The sequence below is a fragment of the Zeus faber genome (assembly GCF_960531495.2).
Source record: "Zeus faber genome assembly, chromosome: 9".
Lineage (NCBI taxonomy): Eukaryota > Metazoa > Chordata > Actinopteri > Zeiformes > Zeidae > Zeus > Zeus faber.
This window is the reverse complement of record NC_137197.1, coordinates 28,821,920-28,848,763: the sequence shown is the minus strand read 5'-3', so window position 1 is coordinate 28,848,763 and position 26,844 is coordinate 28,821,920. Positions and strand designations below refer to the sequence as shown.

Below are 26,844 nucleotides of genomic sequence, written 5' to 3'. Positions count from 1 at the left end.
GGTTGGGAGGCACTGCCATATACATGTAGTACTTGTATCAGAATGTGCTGCACAGCAAGGAAATCAAAATGCTCTGATGTGTAAGTAATTCTCCCTTTCAAGTGTTTAAAGATTAAACACTTAAAACTGTACGTTGAACCCGGTGTAAACTAGCTCGATCCTAACTTTCAGCACATTCAAGCTGTTGGCATTACAGCCGATGGAAATGATTGACAGCATTAATGAGCATGGAAGAATAAAGCTGTCACGACGGTCGCGCTTAAGCTGGTGTGAGAGCACAAAGCGCTGATTTGTGACAGCTTTTCATCACATCCTCTACACTGGCAGAATCTTGTTCGTCACACCATGGTATAAACAGATTCTTAAACAGGCGTAGGTTGTTATAAGTGGGTTTTACACACTGGCTGTCATAAATGAGATCATAACCGGGCCAAGGAGCACACGCGCTCATAAAGGACAGTTAAGATCGCTCAGAGTGAAAGTCAGTTGCTGCCAGTCACTCACATTTAGACACACACACACACACACACACACACACACACACACACACACACACACACACACACACACACACACACACACACACACACACACACACACACACACACACACACCTCTGGCAATAAGTCACTGATTGCCAGTTGTGCAGCTGTGATCAAATTGCCCTCTAGTCCCTCTTCCTATCATCAAAAAGCAAAAGATGGCGTTGTCATGGCGTTGTCATGGCGTCAGGGCCGGTGTCATTTTGTTGTGGTGTCGTCAGCTGGGAGAAATCGGCCAATGAGCCTGTCGCGGACAGACGGGCGTTGTTACAAAAAAAAGGGGAAGGGAGCTATTTTGGGGAGTGGGGCGTCACAATAGCATTACTCAGCAGAGTTCTACAAAGTCGGACACGCCAGCTTGTCGTGTGACAAAGCGGGGGTGACAGGAATGCGCGGCCTGTAAAGATAGAGGTAGACAATCCGATGTCGTGTGAATGGGTCGGCTTCACCGAGGAGCCAGTGGGAGTGGGTTTTCTTGTGAAATGAGTGTGAGTTTGCGTTAAAATTGCAACAAGTTGCAATTACTAATAAGGCGCTTTATTTCCACAGGAGTGGAATTTGGAGTGGAGGAGAGAAAGGAGGATTTGGATAAGCCTGTGTTAATTAAAAACCTGCATTTTTTCCTCTTCTCTCTCTCCCCTCTCTCTCTCCTGTGTTACAGAGACAGATGGCTTTGTAGTTGTTTACATAAAAGTAAAATGCCAGAGCTCCTTTATGAGTTTGCTACTCATAACAAGATTAGTAAGATAAGCCGCGTTTACTCCGTTTTACCAGAGCATTGTACACCCCCGCTCCCCCTCCTCAAACTCACTTGCTGACTGGTCACTTTGGTTCCCACGTCTAACCCAAATGCTTCGGTATTAAAAGTGCAGAACTTGCGGTGCGATCACTGTTAATGCTGTTAAAGACCATTTGCAGCTGAGCATTGCAACCTCCTTATCAGGAGTCAAGAGTTGCCCCTGCTCAGTGCAGTTCAAAAACTACTTCTACTGTTATTAAGGCTGTAATGTACAGTCGGTTCCACTACGACTGACACGTGTACTTTTCATATGTCGCTTTGGACGAAAAGCACTAAATGTTTTGCACTAAATGCAATGCGGTGCTGCTTCCACCCTCTCAGCCTCTCCCGATACCTTAGCCATGTGCCTGCCTACCCTGGCTACTAGCTAGCTTGTTAGCTGGAATGCACCATTGTTAGCTGAACGACACCACCAACAACAACAAACACGATAAAGTAGTGCAGTATCTTATCTCTTTGGACCGTGGTTGAAGATGTGTTCCCACCAGCCACATACCAAGCAAAAAATAGTAAGACATGACAAAAAAATAAAAGACAAACTGTACGTTATCGTTACCGCCTTGGATAACGCACCGGCAAGGGTTCTGACGGCCTTGGAATTTCTGCACAGCGTTTGCACGCCACCAAGAATCCAGCTTCCATATCAATTATCTTCTCCTTCTTTTTCCCCCTTCGTCAAGGGCACCAGCGCGGCCTGTTATCTGGCCCCATATCTGCTCTTTGTTAGTTCTCTCTGTAGCTGCTCAATTATGTAACCGCTCAACTTATGTAATCAAATGCAACCGCAGCTACTGACAGCCGTCCTCTGCAAAGCCCTAAGGTGCCCTTTTTTGTTTGTTTGTTTTTTGCAACTATTGTTTAATTTTTAATTCACGCTCGTCATCAAAAACACTTTCAAGTGATCTGACATTGTTTCATTTAGACATTGTGCACGGCAGACACGGACATTGACAAACAGTACATCACCGTCCGGGTGTAAAAGCTGAATACTATGGTCCCTAAGCGCTGTTTTGATGAATTTTCTGTATATGATTCTAGAAAATACCGATAGTTATGAAGCTTTTACATATCAAAACATACAGGGCTAATAAAATATTGGGAATGCAATCTCCGCGTTTGTCTGAGCAGAGATTGAAAAGAGAGGCCTCAGTGTACAGTCACGGAAACTGTTGTCTAACCTGATTATATTATAACTAAATTCGGGCACAATATTACAATTTCATTTTCAGCTATCATAAATATTGTAAAATTATTTATAATGACACCCTTAATATTTATTGTGCATTGTTTGTAGCTTTGGCCGATGGATTTAGTGAAGCTGGGTAAAGGTCTGTCACAAAAAAGTCACAAAAATGAACGATGCCTACATTTATGGTTGCTCATTCCTGGATGGACACACACACACACACACACACACACACACACACACACACACACACACACACACACACAGTTACACGTACGGTTTGCACGTACGTGCATCTCACATTTTCCAGCGGTTAAACACTGTTCCTTTTATCTCCTTTTCCTGTAGAATTCTAAGAGTGCCCAGGGGCTGGTGGGACTACGGAACCTGGGGAACACTGTAAGTGTCCTATACACACACACACACACACACACACACACACACACACACACACACACACACACACACACACACACACACACACACACACACACACACACACACACGCACACACACACACTCTAGATATGTATGGGAATCTTCCAATTTAATATTTCAATGTTATCCGGCTGCCAATTTAATATCAGTTGAGATTCCTTTCATATTGTAAAGTCTTCAAACTTGACAGATATTACGCTTACACTTTAAAAAGAGGGCCGTACCTATCCACCACTTACCTTTGTGAAATGTGAAATGCAAGATACAGTATTATGCAGCGTTGACATTGTTCTTTTATTACTTTATGAATAAATAAATAATGAATAAATAAATTACAAGGAAAGCTAATGTATGTGAGTGAGGTTGGGTGGCAGTGATCAAATCTACACCGAAAACTGAGAATCCAGACATAAGTTCATAGTGACATTATGTAGTGATGTTATTTATTAAACCATCTCATTTCAAAGGCATCACTGGAGTAGGAAAACACCAAAAAATTCAAGTCTGTTGTTTTGAAGCACGTGCACACACACACACACACACACACACACACACACACTGAAGGACTGCGTTGTACACTCCGTAACTGTCACACGTGTCCACATATGACACGTGCAGTTTGATAAGATCAAACCAGTGAGAGAGAGAGAGAGAGAGAGAGAGAGAGAGAGAGAGAGAGGGAGAAAGCTAGAGAGATCGAGAGAGAGAAAGAGAGAGGGAGGGGGGTAGGGTGAGAGACATAGAGACTGGGGTCCTCCAAGGTCCAGAGTTCAGTGGGGAGAAGCCAGAGCTCTGATTAGGTTACTGTACACGCTGACAGACTGACAGGCACACATGTGCATGCGCACGCACACACACACACACACACACACACACACACACACACACACACACACACACACACACACACACACACACACAAACACAAACACTGTGTGAACACAGCAGGTTGTTTATTTTTGGAGTGTTCCCTCAGCCTGTTGCTTGGCAAATCTGCTGTGCCCACACCACTGATAAGCGCTAACCGCAATAACTAAACAAAATAAAGAAACAAGATAACAGGTATTGATAAATCCATTTAAAAACTTGTCATCATAGGAAGGAATCTGTCTGTCTGTTTGACTATGTATTAATGGTGGTCCAGCCCTGCGGGTTGGCACCCTTTTGTGTTTGTTCAGATTTTTATTATAGTTTTTCTCCTTGACATTTCCGTTAAAAGTGTCTCCCGCACGGCAACTGCGGAACCCACGGACCCATGGTTTAGGTCTCGCTGGAGCGTTTCAGACATCTTGTTGTAAAAGTTTGATCCGCAGTGATCTCTATTTAGAGCAGGAATTTGTGATGCAGTAGTAGAAGAAGGTCGGCGTCGCATGTTCAGTGTGTGGAGAGGGGCTCTTTGTGACATCATCATCCAATTTGTTATGTGCAGGTTGTGTCTTTGGGGCTACGGTCCATCGGTGTGTAGTGGTTGCCTCGCGCAGAATTTGCACTGGGTTGAGATTGTGCACTGTGTCGAGACGATGCTGCATTCCATTCCATTCCATTCCGGAAACTCAGAAAATTGTAACTCGTGTTGGAACTTGGAAAACTGTAATTTGTCACAGAGAGTCGTCACCGCGTCATTGCGTCACTTTGTCATCATTGCCGACAGGCCACATCAAAGCCAGATCAGTTGCCATTATAACATGAGTGTGTATTCCATCACTCACAATTAATTTGGTTATACTGTATACCTTTATCAGAAGAATGAATTGCTGCGACGAAACGGGACCCCCTGACATCAGTAGTCTATGGATCTCATGGGTCCGCTGTACTCACAGGCAGTTGAATTAGGAAAAGGCAAATACATTCGGGAATCTTGGATTATGGAACCCCGGAACCTCGGAAGCCTATAATACCTACCTAACATGATTAAACTGGACCCTGTGTATATTTATTATTATTATTATTATTATTATTATTATTAGTAGTAGTAGTAGTAGTAGTAGTAGTATCATTCATATTATTATTATTATTGTTATTATTATTATTATTATTGACCAGATATGGGGATTAAAAATGTACGCATCTATTTTACAAGCATCCTGGCAGGACACAGGATTTTACAAGACACGCAGCAGCACAATTAAGAGGGTTTCAGACAGAAAAACATATAACAATTTACAATGAAAATAAAAAATGAGTTACGGAATAATACGTAAACTATCAAAAATATTTACCAATATTCATAAGTCATCAAGATCAGGGATCAAACAGGGGCAATGTGAATCAGTCAAAACATCTGCAGCCAGATGGGCCTGCCTCCAAGTCATTTAGAATGACTTGCATCCAGTTGCATCCAGTGAGACCAGCTCCTGAAGAATCAGGTAATTTTGCAGCTGATTACAAGCAGAGGGAGCAGCACACTTAAACACCCCTTTTCCCAATTCAGACTTTAGGGACAGACACCTCAGTCGTAACATGGTAGACCGTATCTAACGCATGTAGGCATTGCGAAGATGCATGCATGTATATAACATCGCCAAAGTCCAGCACAGACATAAAGGTGGCAGCAACAACTTTCCTTTGGGCCTCGAAGGAAAAGCAAGACTTGTTCCTAAAATAAAAACCCAATTTCAACTTCAGTTTTATTCAAACTCAGAGCCCTGAAAAGTGATGATAGATGTAAGGTTCGGTGGCTTTGATTTTGCAAATGAAAACATCATCAGTTGTGTTTTGTCAGCATTCAAAACAGGTTTTTAATCACACAAGGTACATTGTACAATATGAAAAGCAAGTTTCATCGGCACAAAAGGTAGAACCTTAACCAGGACAGGCCAATTTGGAGATGGGCCCATCATTGTTTAACACTTTCAGGTCACCCCTTATCAACAGGGGAAGAACAAAGGCAGATTTCCATATACAGTAAGAAGAATTATGTTTGTGTCCAGGGAGAGATAAGGATGAGTCAAAGGTGGTGCGATAAACTCAGCTGCTAGCTTTAGAAAGTAAGGCTCCCTATCAGGACATGCCGAATTTTCTGGTTTCTAAAAGTTTGAGAGCTTTATGAACCTCTGGGACTGTAACCAAATTGAACGGATTGACTTACCCTAACATGACCGTCAGAACAAACAGTAGGGGAATTCTCATGAGTAATGTTGAGAGAGTCAAACAAGGAACCAGAGGCAATGAAATGCTCATTTAAACAACCAAGCATTTCGGCCTTATCAGAGATTTTATGTGAGACCATAACGATGCATTGGATGAAGCTCTATGCCATTTTTATTTCCAGCTAAGGATTTAATAGTATTCCAGAATTTCTTGTTGGATTGTTTAGATTGTTTGAAGTTTCAGCAAGGAAATGGTTCAGCTTTGGCTTTTCCAAATTGCAACTGTTTACGTTGGTATCGGGTATCGAAGTATCAATGATCAGAGCGTGTGTGTGTGTGTGTTTCTCCCCTGTGCAGTGTTTCATGAACAGCATCCTGCAGTGTCTCAGCAACACGCACAGCCTGCGAGACTACTGCCTGCACAACTCACACCGCAGAGACCTTAACAACAACAGCCGCACCAACACAGCCCTCATGGAAGGTCAGACACGCTTTTCTATGTTACCGTTTCACTTTTAACAATTTTAGGAGAAAAATAAATTAGGAAGAACTATTGATAATTGGTATCACAATATGAGACTAGATCATCTGGGATTTTGCTAAGCGTAACATCGTATTATTAATAATGGGAAACAAAAGGCTTGCGGGACAAAACGAGGACATAAAATAAAGTGAATAATCAGAGTTTGTGTTTCCAAGGTTGCGTTCTAGTCCGTAGGAGTTGCCACGTCCTGCACCCTGGCGATCCCCACTGAAAGACAAGACAACAAATAAGAAAGCTCTCCCAGCCGGGTCTGTCCAATCAGCGCTAATGAGGCTGATCGGCGGACCCGGTACAGCTGGTACCCAGTACAGGGGTGAGCCCCGCTGGCCTCAGGGACTCAAGCACTGCGTCCACATGCTGCATGTGCCACCCCCAGGTGTCACTGTGAATTATTACATAATCTAAGTAGGCAGCGGCATATGCCGCATGCGGATGCAGGACCCGGTCCATGAGTCTCTGAAAGGACGCCGGGGCTTCGAACAATCCGAACCGAACCGTTACAAATTTGTTCAACCCCTGCAGAGTGGAGAAAGCCAATTTTTCCTTGGACTCTGGCGGAGTCAGATGAATCTGCTAGTAGCCCAATCGTTAAATTGAGTGTCGTAAATTGAGTCGTGTCAAGGAGTTCGTCAACAATTATAGAACCCAGAATCGCGAGTGTGGCGCCGCCCCTTGCGGCCACCTGCGCGAGCACCGCGTGTCGATTACGCACATTTGAGTATTTTTCATTTTTTTCGAGCTTATAGAGCTTATTGTGCGTAATCACCGGGTGTCATGACATTTCACTGCATATATGTATGACCGTATGTGTATGCATGTGACAAATAATCTATTGAACTTGAACTTGAACTTGAACATGGCGCAACGGATACACATCGATTTCTACACCACATTTACCTTTCGGTAGTTTACAGAGAAAACCCATCAGGCTTACCTACCAGCACAATGGGACTACACCAGTCACCCCCATGTCCAGCATGGCCTTCAATTCTGCCTGCACGACCTTGTGTTTATGTTAGGGCAGGCGGTACAGCCACGGGCGTACTTTAACCCCCAGGGTCATTTCCACGAGGTGGTGAGTGAGGGACGTGCAGTAGTGTCCTCCTCCTCCTCCTGCCTCCCTGCGACAGCGGTGGTGCGGTGGTGCGGTGGCGGCGTCTCGTGATATGTTCAACTCTTATGAAAGCACCAATCATCATCCCCAAAGTATCATTATCTCGGTATTGTGTATAAAATATTGTGATATTATTTTGTCAATATTACCCAGCCCTACTTTATAGTACCTACATTTGAGTAGTTTGTGCTACCATACAAATTTTCTACCTGATATCTGAATAACATATTTCCGCCAAATTCTAAGGCTCTGCATTATGTTGTGTTCATTGTTCGTTGTGACTTCTTATATCTAATACTATTAGAAATAAGAAGTTCATATTTTCTGTCTCGGGGCCTGAAGCTCAGAGACCAAAGATACCAAATCCCGTTTTCCCATGAAAAATATAAAGTAATGTATTCAAATCTGAGTTCCACTCGGGTAGTGGGCGAACTGGCCAAAGTGGTAAAAAAGCTCCGTGACTGTGAGTTGTTAACTTCCGTGTGTGTTTGTGTGTTATAGAATTTGCCAAGCTGATTCAGACCATGTGGACGTCGTCCAGCAGTGAGGCGGTCAGCCCGTCCGAGTTCAAAACGCAGATCCAGAGATACGCTCCCAGATTTGTGGGATACAAGTAGGTTTTGACTCGCACTCACGCTTCTCACATCTCTACACACACACACTTTATATCGATTTGGGTATTTTTGAGGCATCTTGTAGGCAGTTCGCTTTGGCTTGTTCCTCAGAAGGTATCAAAACTCTTGGTGGAGGTGGAGGTGATGGGCAATATGGATGAATTTACGAAACAAATCAACCAAAATCCAATGCATTAATATTTCAGACCTCGTATTGAGATGAACTTAATGTCATATTGTGTCATCATTGTTGATTTGGAGAACACCATTGTTAGTCACAGACTTGAGGGCTGAGTTAATTAGGCTTGGGCAATATCGCAAATTTTATATTGCGATGCAGTCCTGCCAAAATATCGCGATACACAATATTATCGTCGTTGCTGACAAGGCTTTTTTGGTTTTATCCATTACAATAAATACATCTACAATGAATTGGTGAACCTCTATGCTGGATCACAGAGAACTTTATGCTACTCCAGCTAGGAAGTTGTGCGTGGGCGTTCACATAACGTGCATGCGGAAAGGATCTCCCATTCATATCAACAGGGACAGGCACCAAGCAAGCGCGAGTGAGGAAATATATGCGTAGAAAATAATATATATAATAATAATTTTACTTTGTGGGAGTCTCTGCCCACAGTTAAAGGTTTAGGGTGGAGAGTAGAGTAGTAGAGTCTTTCTGGCCTTGGTGCGCCAACATGGTGAGTTCTTATTGTCACCTTGAAAAAGATGGTACGCTGGTCACAAGTATCAATCACAATTGATAATGATGAATATTTTATCATTAATAATAATAATAATAATAATAATAATAATAATAATAATAATCTCTGGAGCAGGAGGAATGGCGTTCCGCCGCTTGGCTGCTGATGAGCCTGTGCGCCAACACCCTCTGCAACACAGACAAAACATTAAGAAAGCCCCCTGGCTCAGCATCGCACGGGCGCTGATTGGGCCGATTCAAGGCAGCTTGGAGGCCGCGGGAAAGGGAACCGTGCTGTCGTCCGCAGCCGGTGCTTGACCACGCCCCTTTGTCCGCCAACATATTTATTTGGGGATTCTCAGCGTGAGAAATATGAACTGTGGCGTGTGAGCATGTGAACTGGTTAATATGCGTGAATCTCACGGTCAAAGCGTAAGACTTGGCAGCTCTGTATAATAATTATTAAAAAACATCATATAATTTTAGTAATGCAAGTAATAACCTGGAGCTGCAACTTAATCACCGGACCAACCGCACCATCACATCCTGATCCTCCACCTGCTTCCTCGCTGTTGTGCGCATATGTCCACATACATCCTCTTTGTGTGCAAGTGAATGAGCTCTGTCTTTGTGCTCTGCTGCTCTGTCCGTTGCTCCCCATGATCTAGCGGACAGACGGTCGGGCGGACAGACGGACGAACAGGGGCAGATGGTGGCAAATATGGTGATATTCGGTATTATCGAATATCGGCCTAAGCCTAGAGTTTATTTCAAGATACTAGCGCGAAAACCAAAAGCTGATGATAGTGATTTATTGCCCGGACCACCTTTGACGAGAGTTGTCCAGATCTCCAAATGACAACAAAGTCCCGTTGTTTTTTTAAGATGTTCAGATAGGTTGTGCTTAGTACTTGGGGCGTTGGTTCAGGATCATCCTCACTCTGCATGTCTCCTCCAGCCAACAGGACGCCCAGGAGTTTCTGCGCTTCCTCTTGGACGGCCTGCACAACGAGGTCAACAGGGTCACCGTCCGGCCGAGAGGCACAGTGGAAGACTTTGACCACCTGCCGTAAGTGCCTCCCTTCTCTGTGTGCATCTGTTTTAAGACTAGGACTTTGATACTCATGTTCATAAACCTAAAACAAAATGGTTGTAAAGTAAGAATAATAGAGCTGTGTGCTTTAATTTTCGGTAAAAGCTAGGTTGAGATCATTCATTTCAAAGCACTACATGACATCGAACTCAGTATCTTCTTCCATGTCAAAGTGTGTGTGTGTGTGTGTGTGTGTGCGTGCGTGCGTGCGTGCGTGCGTGCGTGTGTGTGTGTGTGTGTGTCTAATATCACTTTGTTGATCTTTGGACACTTCAGCCTGGGTCATTAACCCCCGTACGTCAAACTAAAATACTCATTCAGGGAAATGTGAAACTGAAAGAATTCAGCTGAAGCGATTCGAACCTGATCTGGTCACATACATTTTATAGGCCTGATCCGTGGAATAGCATTTTGCATCAGTTAACATACGCGTACTTTGATCAAGGGTTGTAGTTCAACCCCTTATAACTTTCTGTTCTCTGCTCCCTGAAACACATATGCTCACATGCTTGTATGCGCCACAGAGGTAGTTAAGAATTGGGCTTCTCCAAACAATTGTTAATTATTTATCAGCCATGAGGAGCAATTATGGGTTAAGTGTCTTGCTAAGGGGCACTTCAGCATGCTAGCAGGAGGAGCTTGGGATCTAATCAGCAGCCATTGGATTACAAGACCACCACTCTACCTCCTGAGCCCCCCACAACTTTAGATCACATCGGCCATCCCAGCAAGCATCGCGTAGCTGTAATAATGCACTGATCTGAGGTCGCTATGGACAAAAGCCGCTGCTAAATGACCTCACACAAGTTGTTGTGCGTCTCAAAATCCGGTCAAACTAACCTCTCATCCCTGTCTCATCTGTTGTCTGCGCTTCAGGGACGAGGAGAAAGGGAAGAAAATGTGGAATAAATATCTGGAGCGAGAAGACAGCAAGATAGTTGGTGAGTCAAGCGGTCCGTCGCGGATGTTTGATACCGGAACTGTGCCATTTTTAGATTGGTAACAGAAATGCACGATCAGCCCAATCAGACTGAGGCTGTTGGTTTGGATGCCGTAGAATATTATGATTGTCACATAATCATTTTTTTCTACTGTCAGACTGGCTTTTCATTTAAACCACATGTGTTTGGCTTGGTTTGATATCTAATCGGTACGCCACTAAGTACTGTACCCCGCTTCCTCCTCTTCCTCCCTTCTCCAGACCTGTTTGTGGGCCAGCTGAAGAGCTCACTGACCTGCAGCCACTGCGGCTTCTGCTCCACCGTCTTCGACCCCTTCTGGGATCTCTCCCTGCCTATTGCCAAGGTGACACACTCTCACTAGGGCCGCAGGAACAAAATTTAATTATAATTCGAATATTAGAAAAAATGGACACTATTCGAATGCTGACATTTACATTGGATTGTGTATTTTTTTTTTTACCAATAAATAGTTGATTATGAATGTTCTCGCTAACGTTAGTGAATTAATTCACAAGGTTATCCAGCTTGTTGCAAAGTGAACGCACATTAGAGATAAATATTCCCAGTTACGGTGTGCGAAGTCTGCGTTGGCATTTCCCTCCTCCCTCTTCCCTCCTCCTGGCGTTTCGCTGTGTGTACAAGGGAGAGCGCGTCTTGACCAGAATGTCCAGTAATTCCACAGACGTGGCTATGAAAGTGGGAAATAAACCCGACCATCACCGATGGAATGTCCTCTAGTGCAGAGGTTCCCAACCGGCTTACAGACCGTGTGGGGCTGCGGGGCATTTGCCACCGGGCCGTGAGAATGCGGGTGGATATTTGTTCGGGATGCGATCTGCTCCGCAGCAGCAGGAAACGGAGTAAATGAAATACATCTAGCGTTTTTATTTGCTTTGTTTGGAGGAAAGATCGCTCTGATCAGAGCTATCCCCCCACCCCCGTACTAAATTTGACCATTAGAAATGTGAATATATTAGAATATTAAAAATAACAATGCATACAAATTTGAATGGGATTATAGAGGGATATCTGCATCCCTAACTGACACAAACACAGGGGCACACACACACACACACACACACACTTTAGCAGCCTCTTCTGTACATCCTGTAGGATTGCTTCCAATTCCGCAGAGATATGGACAGGCCGACGCTGGCCACACATACAAATTGTGTTTGGGGGAGGAGATAGAGACAAATGTAAACATGTTAATTGGTACAGATATGACTTTATATGTCTGTCTGCGCGGGGCTGTTTCTTTACCATTTTGGACGGTGTGACCTTGGGGTTGGAGCGAAGCCAGCTCTGCTGTAAGAGACTGGGGGGAACTGAATCTCGCTCTGTCTGCATTATGGTTCTTCGCTAGCTCCTCGTCGTGGAATCACCTTAACGCTCTCTCTCTCTCTCTCTCTCTCTCTCTCTCTCTCTCTCTGTTGTCACTGTGTGCTGCTACTGCCTCCCATCTGCGTGTGCGTGCGTGTCCATGCACACATGCTAATGTGCCTGTGTTTGTGCCCAGAAGGGCTACGGTGAGGTGAGCCTGATGGACTGCATGCGGCTCTTCACCAAAGAAGACGTCCTTGATGGCGATGAGAAACCTGTAAGTAAACCCACACACTCACACACACACACACACACACACACACACACACACACACACACACACGGCCTTATTAATTTTAGTGGCATTTATGCCATTTTCCCAACCAGTACACAGTACCAGCCACTCGGAATCGCCGCCCCTAGCCGGCTGCCAGCCGTATATATCCATTCATTCCATTCAACTAAGCACAGACCTGTAACGGACCTGCCGGCCATTCTAGGCGGCTGCATTTTTGTATACTCCGGAGTCCCTGGTTGCACTTCAAACACTGCAAAAAGTGAAGCAATGAAAGAGTTGAAAAAGATACTTGAATCAAGCACTCTGTCACTGGAGAAATATATTTCCTTAATATTTGTTAAATTAACAAATCATTTTATGTAATATATCAACATCATACGGACCACAACAATTTTATGAAACATTTTTGTTCGGTCTCTTGACTTTGAGATTTAAAACATTTTTTTTCTTAGTAAGATAGGTGAAGACATATGTTCTCCGAATAGTCCTATACAGTAGGAGCAACTTAGAGAGAGCAGCAGGAACATGACAGAACCCAGCCAGATCCATGATGGGGGTGTGGCTGACCTATGCAAGGACTTTTTCATCTTTCTAACGACTCTTTGGAAGAACCGTCCATTTTATTGTGTCCGAGGAACTACTGCAGGAACTACTGTAGGAACGATCGCAGTTCTTAGGACTCCATTTTGAGCAACTTATTCAGCTCCTGCTCCAGGACAGAGATTGAACCTTCAGTGATAGATGTGCTGGTGATGGAACAAATAATAAAATAAAAATAGTATTTTTATTGTCGATCTATTAATTTAATTTTACGAAATTAATTTAATGAAACACAAAATCCCGAGCGAGTGAGCCCGTGCTTTACAAAGTTGGAACAAAGTTTGAAATTATATCTTGTGCGCAGTGCATTGCACTGCTGCCTCACAGCAAGAAGGTCCTGGGTTCGATTCCCGCCTGGGGCGCTGTTGGCACCGTGCTCCAGCGGGTTATCTCCCAAATAGGAGCCTTTCTGTGTGGAGTTTGCATGTTCTCCCCGTGCTCACATGGGGTTTCCTCCACCTCACGTCAGTAAGGACCCCCACCAAAAAAAAAACATGCACCCATCATCGTCTGACCAGCGATGGACACTTATCACATGGTCCCCGGGCGCGTCCACATACGCTGCCCACTGCTCCTGGCTGTGCCCCCGGAGGAAGGACAAGCCAGGATGGTTCAAAAGCAGAGGATCCATTTCACCGGCCACCATCAAAGCATGTGCATGTGTGTGTGTGTGCAAGCATGTGTTGTGGTGTGGTGTGTTGCGTGATGAATAAAGACTGTTTCTTCTTTCTTCTTTCTAATATGAGTGCAGGCCGAAATCAGAAGGCCGAAGACTAGAACCTATAAATCCACACACTTGGCCACTTTAAAAAGAGGCTAGTAAAACATCAAAACTAGTCACTTAGTCAATTTATCAAGTATTGCATGCCTGTTTTGTCTTAGCTCTTCGTAGTATATTGCAGGGTTTGTCTTACAACACTGTGTCTATCGTACCATTCAGTATGACGAGGTGATGATGCGTTGTTGTGGCCCACAACTATTTAAGATGTCCCCTATCAAGTTGACTCACTGTCATTATTGTCTGCATTTTATTTTGTCTTTTAGATAAATACTTTTATATTGCTTATTATACATTACTTCTTTCCATTTTAGATTTTAGATTTTTGTTTGAAAATTAACTGTTTAAATACTCTTAATAATTCTGTTTTTAATACTGTTTTATTTTAATCACTACTATACCCTTATTTTACATATTATGTAAAGCTGAGTTACCTCTGAGACTAACAATCTCATTACTGGTAATGATGCTTGCATTGTTATCAAGTATTTGACAATAAACTTGAAACTATAATTACATAGACCTAGTTTGAGTGCTCTCATTACAAAGCTATTGAACTTTGTAATTGAAAAAAATGTAATAAAAAACAGCTCCCATTTTGAAATTAAACAGCTGTGCAACATGTAGATTAAAATACATCATTAAGACCTGTTCTCATTCATATGACAAAAAACAAATGAACTTTGAAAGATGACCTCTGGTCAGGGTTCAAAGGACAATATCTCAGGTAATGAGTCAGGTTTAGGGGTGAAAATCTGAAATCTCTCTCTGGAATGTGATTGTGTCTTTGTGAAGTTAGCACCATCTCATGGTGATGCACTGCAATTTAATAAATGGGCGTGTTTACAGTCGAAACCAAACACGCCCTGTCAGGACACATGAGAAGGAGGGGGGATTCCAGCCCAATGGCAACCGGCTGGGAGGTGCCTGGCGGTTGACTGTAAGCTGACTGAAAGCTGGTTGCAATTCGGCTGTCAGTCGGCTGGAAGAGGCTTCTTCAAGTGGCTGCTACTGTACAACACACACAATTCTAGATCTTTATGTTTCCAACTTGCACTTCTCCCCTCTCCACTGCAGACGTGCTACAGGTGTAAAGCCCGGAGAAGATGCACAAAGAAGTTCACCGTACAAAAGTTCCCCAAGATCCTAGTGCTCCGTATCCTTTCGCTGTTACTTCAGTAAGGAGCTGGAGAAAGTCTGAAACCCATTTTGTTCAAGATGTTTTGATGTTTGTCACCTTGTATTTAAAAAAGGGAATATTTGTGGGCGTGATCAAGGAAAAATTGGCAAGAAACCTCCAACATTTCCATTAGTTAGTATTTTGCCTCATACAGTATATATTCAGTTGATTTGATAGAGTACTTTTTTTAAACAAAACTTCCTAATCACTAAAAGTAATTTATTTACCAGAAAGCACAGCTTACACCCTGCCCAGTAGATAGATAGATAAATAGATAGATAGATAGATAGATAGATAGATGGATGGATGGATGGATAGATGGATAGAGGAGAGAAACAATTAATAGATTAGGGAGCAATTTTGGACGTTCCTTGACTCCACACCAGACCTCAAACGCTTCTCCGAGGCTCGCAGAACCAGCAAACTGTCCACCTTCGTCAACTTCCCAATGAAGGACCTGGACCTGCGGGAATTTGCCTCCGAGAACAGCAGTGAGTCTCGAATTTTGGATATAACTTTGTCGACCGTCTAACCTTTTTGTACCATTGGCCTGTGTACCATTTCACCGCTGTACATACAGTATTTACCTCAACGCCTGTGCCATGCCAATGAATGCGTCAGATTTTAGGATGAGCCCTGATCATAGTATTTTAATTTGCAATGGTGCTGGAAAGTTTGTGAACCACTTAAAATTGACAGGATCTAAGATTAAAACGTACCCAAAATGTGATCAGGTCCTCAAAATGGATAGAGACAGCCCAGTTAAGGATGACTGAAGGTGTGGTAGTGGTCGTTGGTTGGAAATGCGCCAGATGACAGATTTGAGCCTTTTTGCTTTGCTTATTTGCTCCTTTTACCCCACCCAACTCCGCCCCCACCTCCAGTCAACGCAGTGTACAACCTCTACGCAGTGTCCAACCACTCAGGTACCACCATGGGCGGTCACTACACGGCCTACTGCCGCAACCCCACCTCCGGGGAATGGTACACCTTCAACGACTCCAGGTAGGAATCCCACGCGCACACAAGACTTTCATCGCAAAAGTCCCTTGTGCCTGGACTGAAATGGGTGGACTGGTTCTCAGCACCCCCATGCTGGAATGAACTGCTTCAAAGTCTCTCTCTCTCTCTCTCTCTCTCTCTCTCTCTTCCTCCCTCTCCAGAGTAACGCCAATGTCCTCCGGCCAAGTGCGCAGCAGTGACGCCTACGTGTTGTTCTACGAGCTTGCCTCCTCCTCCAGGATATGAACACACACACACGTGCATTGACAAGCAGAAGGATGGACTGATGGATAAACAGAAGGACTCAGAGGTGGATGCCGGCCGAATTTTGGACTTTGTTTGGTCAAATGCAAACGCACACACGCACGCAAACAAATGTAGACTCACACTCATCCACACATGTAAACATACATGCATACATTCTGGAACCCCCAACCCCAAATCTATCACTCTCGGTGTGGCCTGAAGTGTGTGTGTATATATGTGTGTGTGTGTGTGTGTGTGTGTGTGTGTGTGTGGTGTGTGTGTATGTGTGTGTGTGTGTGTGTGTGTGTGTGTGTGTGTGTGTGTGTTTGAATGAATGTGTGTATCAGTGAATGTATCCAATGTGTGTGTGTGTGTGTGTGTGTGGGGTGGGGGGTGGGGGGGGGCTCACCAGGCAATAATCCCGTCTGGTGGCAACACACACATCTCCGTGTTTGGAGTCCCTCTCTATGCACTGCGAACCGAACTCATCCCAACTGCGCCTTTTCTTCAGAAAGAAACAATAGATGACGTCGGATCTTTTCGTTCACCTCAAAAACTAAATGAATAAAAGAATTGTTGCAATTTTTGATTATTTTATTTTGCGTTTTAGATTTTTTTTTTTTTCTGTTTTTTTTTTCTTTTTGTTGATTTTGTATTTGTATCCGGGCCCCACTCTCACAACCAGTATCATTAACCCCAACAACGTCGTCGACGTCATCATCATCATCATCATCATCATCAGCGCCCTCTGCTGGCGACGCCGCAGCACTGCGGGGGAGTAACATGATGTAACAACGCTCACACTGCACCGGTTCAGCCAGGCCTGTCCCAGCTGACACACTCCCCATTGGTTTTAAATCAATACCGGACCGTCGGGCTGGGCAATACAAAAAATGGATATTACCGTTAATCGTCTCAGTGATATTGTATTGTCATGAAATGAAGTTCTATTGTGATAAACAATTTTCTAGTCGAAAATTAAGAGTCAGTAGACTGTACTACCTAGAGTTTTTCATGATAAAAGGTCTGGTCTGAGGAGGTTTTGTGGTATTTTGACAGGCAGTTATTGTGGAAATAAATTCATCTGTATTGCCCAGTCCCACTGTTCAGCTCTCTCTATGTATCTCTTTCTCTGCTGGTGGCTTGGGAGGCTGGTGGCACTGTGAGTGTTTGCACATCGCAGACACATCCACTAAATTGTGTTTTGATTTAATTTTGTTGTATTTTGGCGTGGCTGCTACTGATTTTAACAGTGCTGTTTAATGAATGAATGGATGAACGAGTAAATGGACGATCCAGTATGGATATGACAAGATAAAAAAATAATAGCATAGGTGACAACGCGAACGGTTATCGAGCCTCACTCACAGCACGAGGTCTTTTCTTCCTCTTATTTCTTTGCCATTGAACAACATGGGAAGAATGTTTTCAAGATGAAAAAGAAAATCATTATATCTGTTTATTTTTATATCCTGATGCAATATAGAGAATGTACTAGCTATACAGTGGTGCTGAAAAATGACCCATAACTGTTTTCAGTTGGTTAATTTACCAGGTTTCAAGAGAGATTTTAAAAACAGGCTATTATTTATGCTTACAGGTGATATTGTGATGAAAGTCACCATTTTTAACAGTGGCAGTAAAACACAAGTGTGTGCGTATGTGTGTGTGTGTGTGTATATATATATATATATATATATATATATATATATATATATATATATATATATATATATGTATATGTGTATATGTGTGTGTATATATATTTATATATATATATATATATATATATATAAATTAATAAATTCTATACAACAGTAAGTTTTTACTTTTAATTTGTCATGTCTTTTTGAATCAACTGATTTGATTTTGTTTACTATAATATAGTAAGAGATTTTGTGTATTATAACAAATCTGTTTTTCTCAGTTGAGGAGAGTTATATACTGTACATTGTCACTTACCATTGAGCTGTTGGTTCAAATGTCAAGTTAGGGCATTACCGGCAAGACAACGAGAAGTTTGGTTTCAAGTGTGTCATTGTACTTTACCTTTTAATTAGCCAGACAAGATGTCCTGGATATGCAGCATAAAGACGAATGTTACAGACAGGCAATACAAAAGATTGTAGAAAGCAATCAATACGGAATACAATACAGAAAGCACTGTAACAAATTGTAAGATTGTACAGTTTAATCATATAGTAATAAAGACCTTTTTGCATTTACAGTATATTACTAGAGGGTGCAATGCACGGTGGGTCACAATTCCGTAAAATCCATGGGAAAACCAGCCAATTGTGATTGTAAAATGGAAAATGCATGGCATTGTGAGACTGGGCACAGATTCGGTTTTCAAGGAGCTCTGGAAAGCCGTAGCGGATGTGGGTTAAGTCTTTTAAAGCTCATTTGTCAATCTCAAAAGTATTTCAACTGGCCCGTTTATCGATATTCTCAGGGAGCATTAGTTAATTTATCGTTCACCTGAATGGGGTATTACAAAACATTAAATGAAGCAAGTTATACAGCATTAGAACTTATGAGCCATTGAGCATGTAAAATGTCTTTAACGTTGTGCAAATGCAGCGTTCATAAGCAACAGAAGACCAGCGATCAAGAGACTCCAGGGTGGCTGAAGGCACCGTCGGCATAGCAGTGGTGGTGGCTCCTATGCAGAGATTGTGAGCTGTGTACAGGTAAGGGGAGAGTCCACAACTTAAGCAGACCATGTGCAGAGAACTGCGTCCTTGTCATGTGCTTGCTAGGATCAGTTGGTCAGTTAGCGTTAGTTCTAGTTTTAGCAATAAATATAGCCATATTGTGCTAGTCCTATCACTTTTGGTATGCTTCAGAAAAAAACAAGTTAGAATCTAGACTGAAACTAGAAAAAGCAGGTCATGCTGAGGATCAGTCTGAGATCTAAAAGTGTATACAGCTCATCTCAAAATGTATTAAGAGCCATTAAAAGAGAAGCCTCTAAAAATGTGTCTGTGGAGGTGTTGAATAATGCTTGACGTTGATGTTAACCCGTCAGGGATTGCAAACAGAATCATAGGTACTTTTACCTACACCTTATCAAATTGCCAGCAGAGAGCATAAGTGCTTGGGAGAGGGCACTCCAAGCCAAGAGGCCAATGCTCAGACCAAGAAAACATAAAAAGGAAACGCTAAAAGCCAATCAGGAAACACACAAACCATACAAGGAAAGATTAACCTTCTAGTACCCTCGAGTATAGCATCAAGATCTGTTATGTCTGATCTGTTATGCATCAAGTTCAAGTCTCTTATGCTGGCCTACAGAGTGATTGCTGGGAATGCTCCCGCCTACTTAAATGCTCTTGTAAGAGCACATGTTAACCCCCGGATGCTGTGCTCGTCAAATGAGCGTCGCCTGGCTCTGCCGGCCATACAGCCACGGCAATCCAGGCTATTCTCATTTGTCGTTCCACGTTGGTGGAACGAGCTGCCAAAAATGACCAGAGCAGGGACCTCCCTCTCTGTCTTTAAGAAGCACTTGAAGACCCAGCTCTTCAGAGAGTACCTCCTCTCCTAACTTACAATTACTTAGCACTACTTAGCAGTATTTATTGTTACACGAATGTTGTTGTTACACTAATCTCTGTCGCAATGTAGCTTGAATGTTATTCTCCCTTGTAAGTCACTTTGGAAAAAAACGTCTGCTAAATGACTAAATGTAAATGTAATGTAAATGTAATGTAAATGTTATGTGAGGCACACTGTATGGCCAAAAACTATGCGGACACCCTAATTCCACACGCATGGGTTTGATGAACATTTAATTTCAAAGCCATGGGCATTCATATGGAGTTGGCCCCCCTTGTTGCTATAGCAGGCTTCCACACCCTGCATGGAGCTTTATCCCATGGATTCATTTGTACGGGTGCTTGTCCTTCTCTCCTTGTGTCATTCAAGGTGCCGTGCTCAAGCGAGTCATTAGATTTTCACCTACCCTGTCCTTTACGCATTCCTTTTAGCAAAGAGCATTTCACAATGTCAGATTCTGCCACCGATCACTTCCTGGATGAATTCCCAGAACCCATTCCACATCCCGAAAGTGCCCTCTCCTGTAACGGGCACGAGAGTGCGCGCACTGGTATGATCTCTTCACCAGGAGGCAAAGTGACAGCGATCATAAGCCAGCTCAATGATTGAGGCATCATTGCCACCCCAGCTCTCCCAACTGAGAGAATTTCAGTTGGCAGGCCTACCCGGCAGCTCGGATCCCTCAGAGGGCGATGCTCTTCCTCCGACCGAAGCTGCAGCCCCACCAGTCAGCTGCAGGTGGTTGCAGAATCGTTGGAAATTTCAACAAGACAAACATGATAAAGCACTTGCAGGAGCAGCATCAAAAGGAATACACATATGTGTGTGTGTGTGTGTGTGTGTGTGTGTGTGTGTGTGTGTGTGTGTGTGTGTGTGTGTGTGTGTGTGTGTGTGTGTGTGCAAAAAATAAGGTATTTTAGGTGTTAAAATTCTTATGTAGTTTCTGGATGATTTTGATGTGTTGATGAAGAAGGAGTCTCCGCTGACGCTGACTTGATAAAAATAATAGTTTTATTACACAAATCAGCATCAAACCGGACTTGCCATGGACCGCCCAGAAGAGAACAAAGCCGGAAATATTCGCTGGCGAGCGACGCACGGCACTCGCTTTGATAGCTGTACGGAGATAACATACCACGTCTGGTTCCAATCCATAGGTGTCAGCTCAGCCATAAGCCATTTCTTGCCATAAATCTAAACATTTTCGCTTGTCTCCTGCTGGGCCTCCAATGAACACACTCTAAAGTTGACTTTCTCTGTGTAACTTTCGAAGTAAAATACGTTAATATTATTACCGCACTATATCTAATTTTTGGAAGCTCAGTGACCTATTCACCTCAAACCTTCCAGACACCTCACTTACAAGCTACTTTTCCAGTAAAGCTGATAATTGTTTGGAGTATAATCAAACAGCATTTTTCTCACTAGAAAGTAATCACAGCTCGACACCAAATCAAGTAACGATTGATATACATTATAAAACTTGGTTATCAAAGAGGAAGAATTGTATTATTTTAGGGTGCTAGAGAACTACATTACGTGTGTGATCACTTGATAAAAGTTGAATGTGTAAAATAATGGAAGAAATACATTGCATGGCCCCTTGCATGGATTCTAACTCAGGCATGCCTAAGTTGAAGCGTTTTAGTTACAAATACCAAGTTAATCAAATAATGCAATTATGGAGACCCCATTATGCGTAAGGGGAGACGCCAATTTCCCTTACTGTTACGCTGGTAACAGTAAGACTGGTGGGACCCAAATGCAGGACACTGTGACACAGAATTCAGAGACGTAGAAAGATGGAAAAAAAGTTAATTTGTGGACGAGGGTCTGGCATGGAGGGGAAGTCGGGGAACGGGATCCAGTTGGAGGGACTCTGGAGGGAAGACGGGTATAGCGTTATAACCACATTAATGCTGCATTCACATGGAACACGAGAGACGGAAAACCGGAAGTCAAGTTCATGGACAAGAGCAGACGGCAGACCGGCAGAGAAGAACGGCAAACGCCAACGGTACACGGTATTTACCATCCAAGTAAAAAAAAAAGAAAAGATTTGTGTCCTCCGCAACAGAAAATCACCTGGATGTGACGTAGCTACCTGAAAGAGACAGAGAAAGCGAGTGCAACATGGCAGATTTGGACAACGAGAGACTGATGATATTTGTGCAACAACAATTACATATATGATCAAACACTGACATCATACCAACACATCACAAGAAAAGCGAACACATGGCAGGCAATCAGCACAGAGCAGGGTGGAATCCCAGGTATGGACATTTTGTTACGCTAATTTGAACTGGCTCATATTAGCAGATGGCTTGAAGCAGGACTTTGATCGGGTACAGTGGCCAGGCCCTGGGGGATAGCGCCTCCAATCCTGAGGCAAGTGGGGGGCCCTCCCCGGCCACCACCATGATGAATTTGTCGTGAACAAAGAAATTCAGGCCTTGGCCTGTGAAAAAACAGCCTGGGTCTCTGGACGAGGTTTCTATCTTATTCTAACTTCAAAAGATGGAAGAAAAAATACTGGAACAAAACAAAATTTGATACGATTAAGTTTATTGCATATCGGTAAGACAAATACAGCAGCAAACTTGAAGCCGGCTTCGCAAAATTAACTGAGTTATCTTCGGTTGTACTCATTGCTTTATGGTCACGGAGAAGCTTTACTCATTTACATGTCCTGCCCCTTTTGGTGTCATAAATCCCTCAAAATCCCAGTTTGAGCCAATCGCAGCTCTTGGTCTTTGTTTGCATCCCTTCTGATGTCAATTTCCAGTCAGCCAATTGCAGCCTTCATAGTTGAACACCCTCCCCTTTTCTTGGAAAACGACGGTCTTCTATGACTCCGTGAAACTCCAGTACTTTCCATCCAGCTGCTCCCCTCTCAGAAAAGAGCTGACCTTGCAGGCTTCCGCTGTGCTTTTTAAGGAACATGCGACATTGAAAAATGCAATATTTAATCTTGCTGTGTTGTGGAAGGCTGTGGCACCCTCTGCTGGTCTAAGGATGTACTAGACTCGGGCTCTCGCTACTGGCTTTAGGGTGTACTAGACTCTGGCTCCCTCTGCTGGCTTTATGACAGATACAATTACAAAGAATGTTTTTTGATACAGTCAATTTGTTTTTTATCGTATCAACAACATGTAGTTGGTTCTTTTCATGTGGGGTAACTGATTTAACAATAACAGGTTACTAATTAAAAACAACATTCCCCCCTTTGTGACTTCTAAAGTCACATTCTAACAAAATAACAAGGATAAATGAAAGGCTAAGTAGTAACACTGGTTATATTGTATTACATGTTGCTTATAGATGGTAGCAATGAGCATGCAAGATATATTGTAGGTATACAAGCGGCACATAAATGTACCTGTAAGAAAGTGCATAATCAAACAAATGCAGTGAATATATGAAACAACTATTGTTGTTTCATATTGTAGAGATGGGTGTTTATTGTAGAGATGAGGCTAGGTGCAATTAGCCAGGAGCAGATGGAACATGTCATGACACAGGGCTTCTCTCTTGACTGAGTGTGTGAACAGGGTTTTTAAACCTGGTGCTTGTTAGCCCAACCCATGAGCATCAGGTGTAGCTGCTCGAGCCATCCCATCCACCACACATAACAACTGTAGTGAGTGTAAGAAAATAAAACAAAATTGTGGTGAGTATAAGAAACAAAAGCGTAACACAACTGACAACAACTGTAAGGATCTGTGAATTATGTGAGAAATACAGTTGTAGGGTTTGCCATGCATAACATTGCAGCGGTCATATTTGGTTATCAGAAGGTATCCGAAGTCCACCTTCGCAGAAGTTGAAGTTGCAGAGGTGAGGGGAGTCGGACATGTGTGGGATTCGGTGGTGTTCTCGGAGTGGTAGCGGCATCATGGTGAGGGTTGAGGTGGTGGGGCTGTTTCAGTCTAGAGCTGGTGTGGCGGAGGTAGTTGGTGTTGGGAGCGCGTTACTCGGCGCTGCTGTTGGGATCCGAGGCGGTGGACCTGGAAAGGTGGAGCCTGCACTTTGGGTCATGGTTTGTAGGCCTATGGGGAATGGGGTCTGCATGGGTGTGAAATCATCTGAGTGGAGCCCTTGGGGGTTCTGGGGCCGTTGGTTAATTGTTGGAAAACTTTGGTTCTTGGGCAGCTGGTTAACAGTGGGAAAACTTTGGTTCTGGGGATACTCGTAAACAGTGGGAAAACTTTGGTTGTGGGGCCACTGGTTTTCCAGAGGGACATGCTGGGGGGGGGGGGCATTTGCAGGGGATCTAAGGCCTGACACTGTGTCATGAAAGGTTGGTAGGGGGTACTATCAAAAGGCCTGAATGATAGGGTGTCAACGGGCATGGGTTGAGCACATTAGGTGGGGTTAGCGTTGTTGTTTGCAGGGGTGGGCATAGTAGGGACTGGAATGCGTGGGGTGGGATGGCGAGCATAGGTGTCCTTCCAGTTGTAGCCATCTGCCATGGTTGTCTATTGAATCAATAGCAGAGTTAGTGGTGTCATGACTATACAATCTGCCACTGTACGGGCTATTCAGTAGACAGGTATACTGTATCACACGGCTGGTTATTAGTGGGAACACTGTATAAGTTGTAGTGGGTCCGACTGAACTGACCCCTACCACCTGTAGGGTGGTAGGGGTCAGTCTGGCCGGTGCACCCACGCGTCTGGTTGTTAGTGGGGAGGCTGTACGGATGGTAGATGTCTGTATGTATCAGTACTTGTTTCCTTCTATGTGCATGGGGAACTGGCTAGTTAAAGCCTTGGTCGTTTTCTTAACCATTACACTAGTCAGTGGGAGATAACAAGAAGTTATCAATACTACTAACAGAAATAAACCAATAACAACCCAACACCTCTGAGAATCTTCGGCCACGGTAGGTTCTGTAAAAATTTCCATATAGCAGTGGCCGGTGTGTTCCAATTGGAGTGTTGAACATGCTCTACCCTCAGTTGTCTCAATTTCCTTGATGCTTCAGTGAGATTGCCTCCTTCGCCCACATGCATGGGAATGACTGTTCAACATTCGTCTCCCACGATGTCACATCCCCTGATTTTCGGCAAGTAAGGTTTCTATAACAAATCTGTTTTGCAGGGTCAAAAGGGAAACAGCATGCAGTTGTTCTCTCACTCCCTCTAACGCCATCCATCTGCTATTGTGAGCTAGATACTGAGCATTTACCGCCTCTCTATACATGGGAATTGAGCCTGCGACTTGTCCCGACACTATCCAATCCTCATCTATTTCCCAATGGTCATTGGGTACGCCCTAAGGCTCTTGGTTAAATGCAACATATACCTGAGGATCTAGTAGCCATGGGGTGGTTGCACTTCTTTTGCGCCTTGTACTTGGTTGCTCCTGTGGAGGGGCTAGTATTGTTAATTGACCTGTTAACCTAACTGGGGCGCAATTTCCTGTCCAGTTAGGCTGGTGCTGGGACACAACTTGCTCATTTTCCTCGCAAAGCCAGAACATATTTCCAAGGGAGACAGTTCCACTAGAGAAATCCGGCAGTCAGTATTGGCTTATTACTGTCCAATTTTTCTTGCACACGACATGGTCCCCATGCTAGCTGCTGACATTTGATCTGTGTCTTTTCTGTAGTGGAGCACAGTTTGATATAGGCTTGGTGAAGTTATTTGGGAATCATGTTTAATTTTTACATTGCACTAAACCTTCAGTGTCATTAAGGGCTGGGGCGTTGTGTGCGACTTCTTCACTTTGCTTGTGTCGCCTTACTATACAAGACAGAAAGACCATGTGTGGCATGTGTATGGTAGTTCGGCCTACCACACGCCACCCAAGTGGCGTTTCAGGGCCCTCTGGCACAGAGACAGATGACCATGGGTTGAAGACACCAGCGAGTATGTGGTTACCAGCACTCACCACTCCAACAGCTAACAGTGTTTCCTAACAGTGTTTAGTCAGTGGTGGGAGGGCTTGTGTCGGGTGTGTGGGGGCCCCCCTTGTTGTAGCCCGGCGTCAGGCTGGTGGAGGATGGGCTTGCAGTGGCTGGCGTGTACCCACGTTGCCCGTTCTGCGACCTTCTCTGCCGTGTGGGTCGTCAGTAGGACTTGGTATGGGCCGAGCCAGAGCTGGTGTCTCCACGACTTCCGTCGATGGTTTTTGATGCAGACGAACTCTCCGGGTTTGATGCTGTGGAGAGGTCCTGTCGCTGTCTGGGGTAGGGCTGATCCTACCTGTGTTCTGATTGTAGAGAGAGATTTAATTAATGCAATACAGTAAGTTACCAGATCAGCCTCGCAGACCGTGGTGTCCAGGGGTGGTCCGGGTGGTCCCATTCTGATGTTCGGTGGAGCTGCGAAGAGAGTCTTGAACGGGGAAAGGTTATTACGCAGGCCATGACAGTTTTGTGTCTTCGCAACATTTGGCTAGTTTGTTTTTCAAAGAGCCATTTTCGCGTTCCACTGCGAAAATGGCGTTGTCTTTCCAGCGCGGAATGATTTCTGTCAGCAGCGCTTTCGCGACAGTGGACGCTGTGGCATGTTTGGTGGGGAAAGCCTCCACCCATTTGGAAAACATGTCTACCTTGACCAGGCAATATTTCTTGTTCGCGCATGGTGTTAGTTCGACGAAATCCATCATGACATGTTCGTGTTGGTGTTGGGTGTGCGGCGGGTTGTGTCACTCCCTTGGGTCTTCCAGGGTTGTGTTGTGCGCATATGACACTTGCTGTGAAACCTTTTGTGAACCAGAGTGTTTGAACTGCTGTACACATCCCTCCTTTTGACGCGTGGTC

At 43.9% G+C, this 26,844-nt stretch overlaps 1 protein-coding gene across 7 annotated transcripts in view; it reads left to right on the top strand.

Moving 5' to 3' along the window:
• Window positions 1–18,183, top strand: part of usp2a (ubiquitin specific peptidase 2a) — a gene marked incomplete at its 3' end in the record, with an annotated part of 45,874 nt that extends 27,691 nt beyond the window's left edge. For 4 of the 7 annotated variants that reach the window (XM_080006306.1, XM_080006305.1, XM_080006304.1 and 1 more), the window contains 11 exons: window positions 2,876–2,926; window positions 6,412–6,535; window positions 8,214–8,325; window positions 9,988–10,098; window positions 10,999–11,063; window positions 11,324–11,427; window positions 12,604–12,684; window positions 15,161–15,239; window positions 15,650–15,754; window positions 16,148–16,268; window positions 16,427–18,183. In XM_080006306.1, the coding sequence (XP_079862432.1) occupies window positions 2,876–2,926; window positions 6,412–6,535; window positions 8,214–8,325; window positions 9,988–10,098; window positions 10,999–11,063; window positions 11,324–11,427; window positions 12,604–12,684; window positions 15,161–15,239; window positions 15,650–15,754; window positions 16,148–16,268; window positions 16,427–16,511 (1,038 nt within the window). Of the gene's footprint in view, window positions 1–2,875; window positions 2,927–6,411; window positions 6,536–8,213; window positions 8,326–9,987; window positions 10,099–10,998; window positions 11,064–11,323; window positions 11,428–12,603; window positions 12,685–15,160; window positions 15,240–15,649; window positions 15,755–16,147; window positions 16,273–16,426 lie in introns of those variants that run through there. The other 3 variants (XM_080006307.1, XM_080006310.1, XM_080006308.1) reach the window with 2 other exon arrangements.
• Window positions 18,184–26,844: the final 8,661 nt, after the last annotated feature.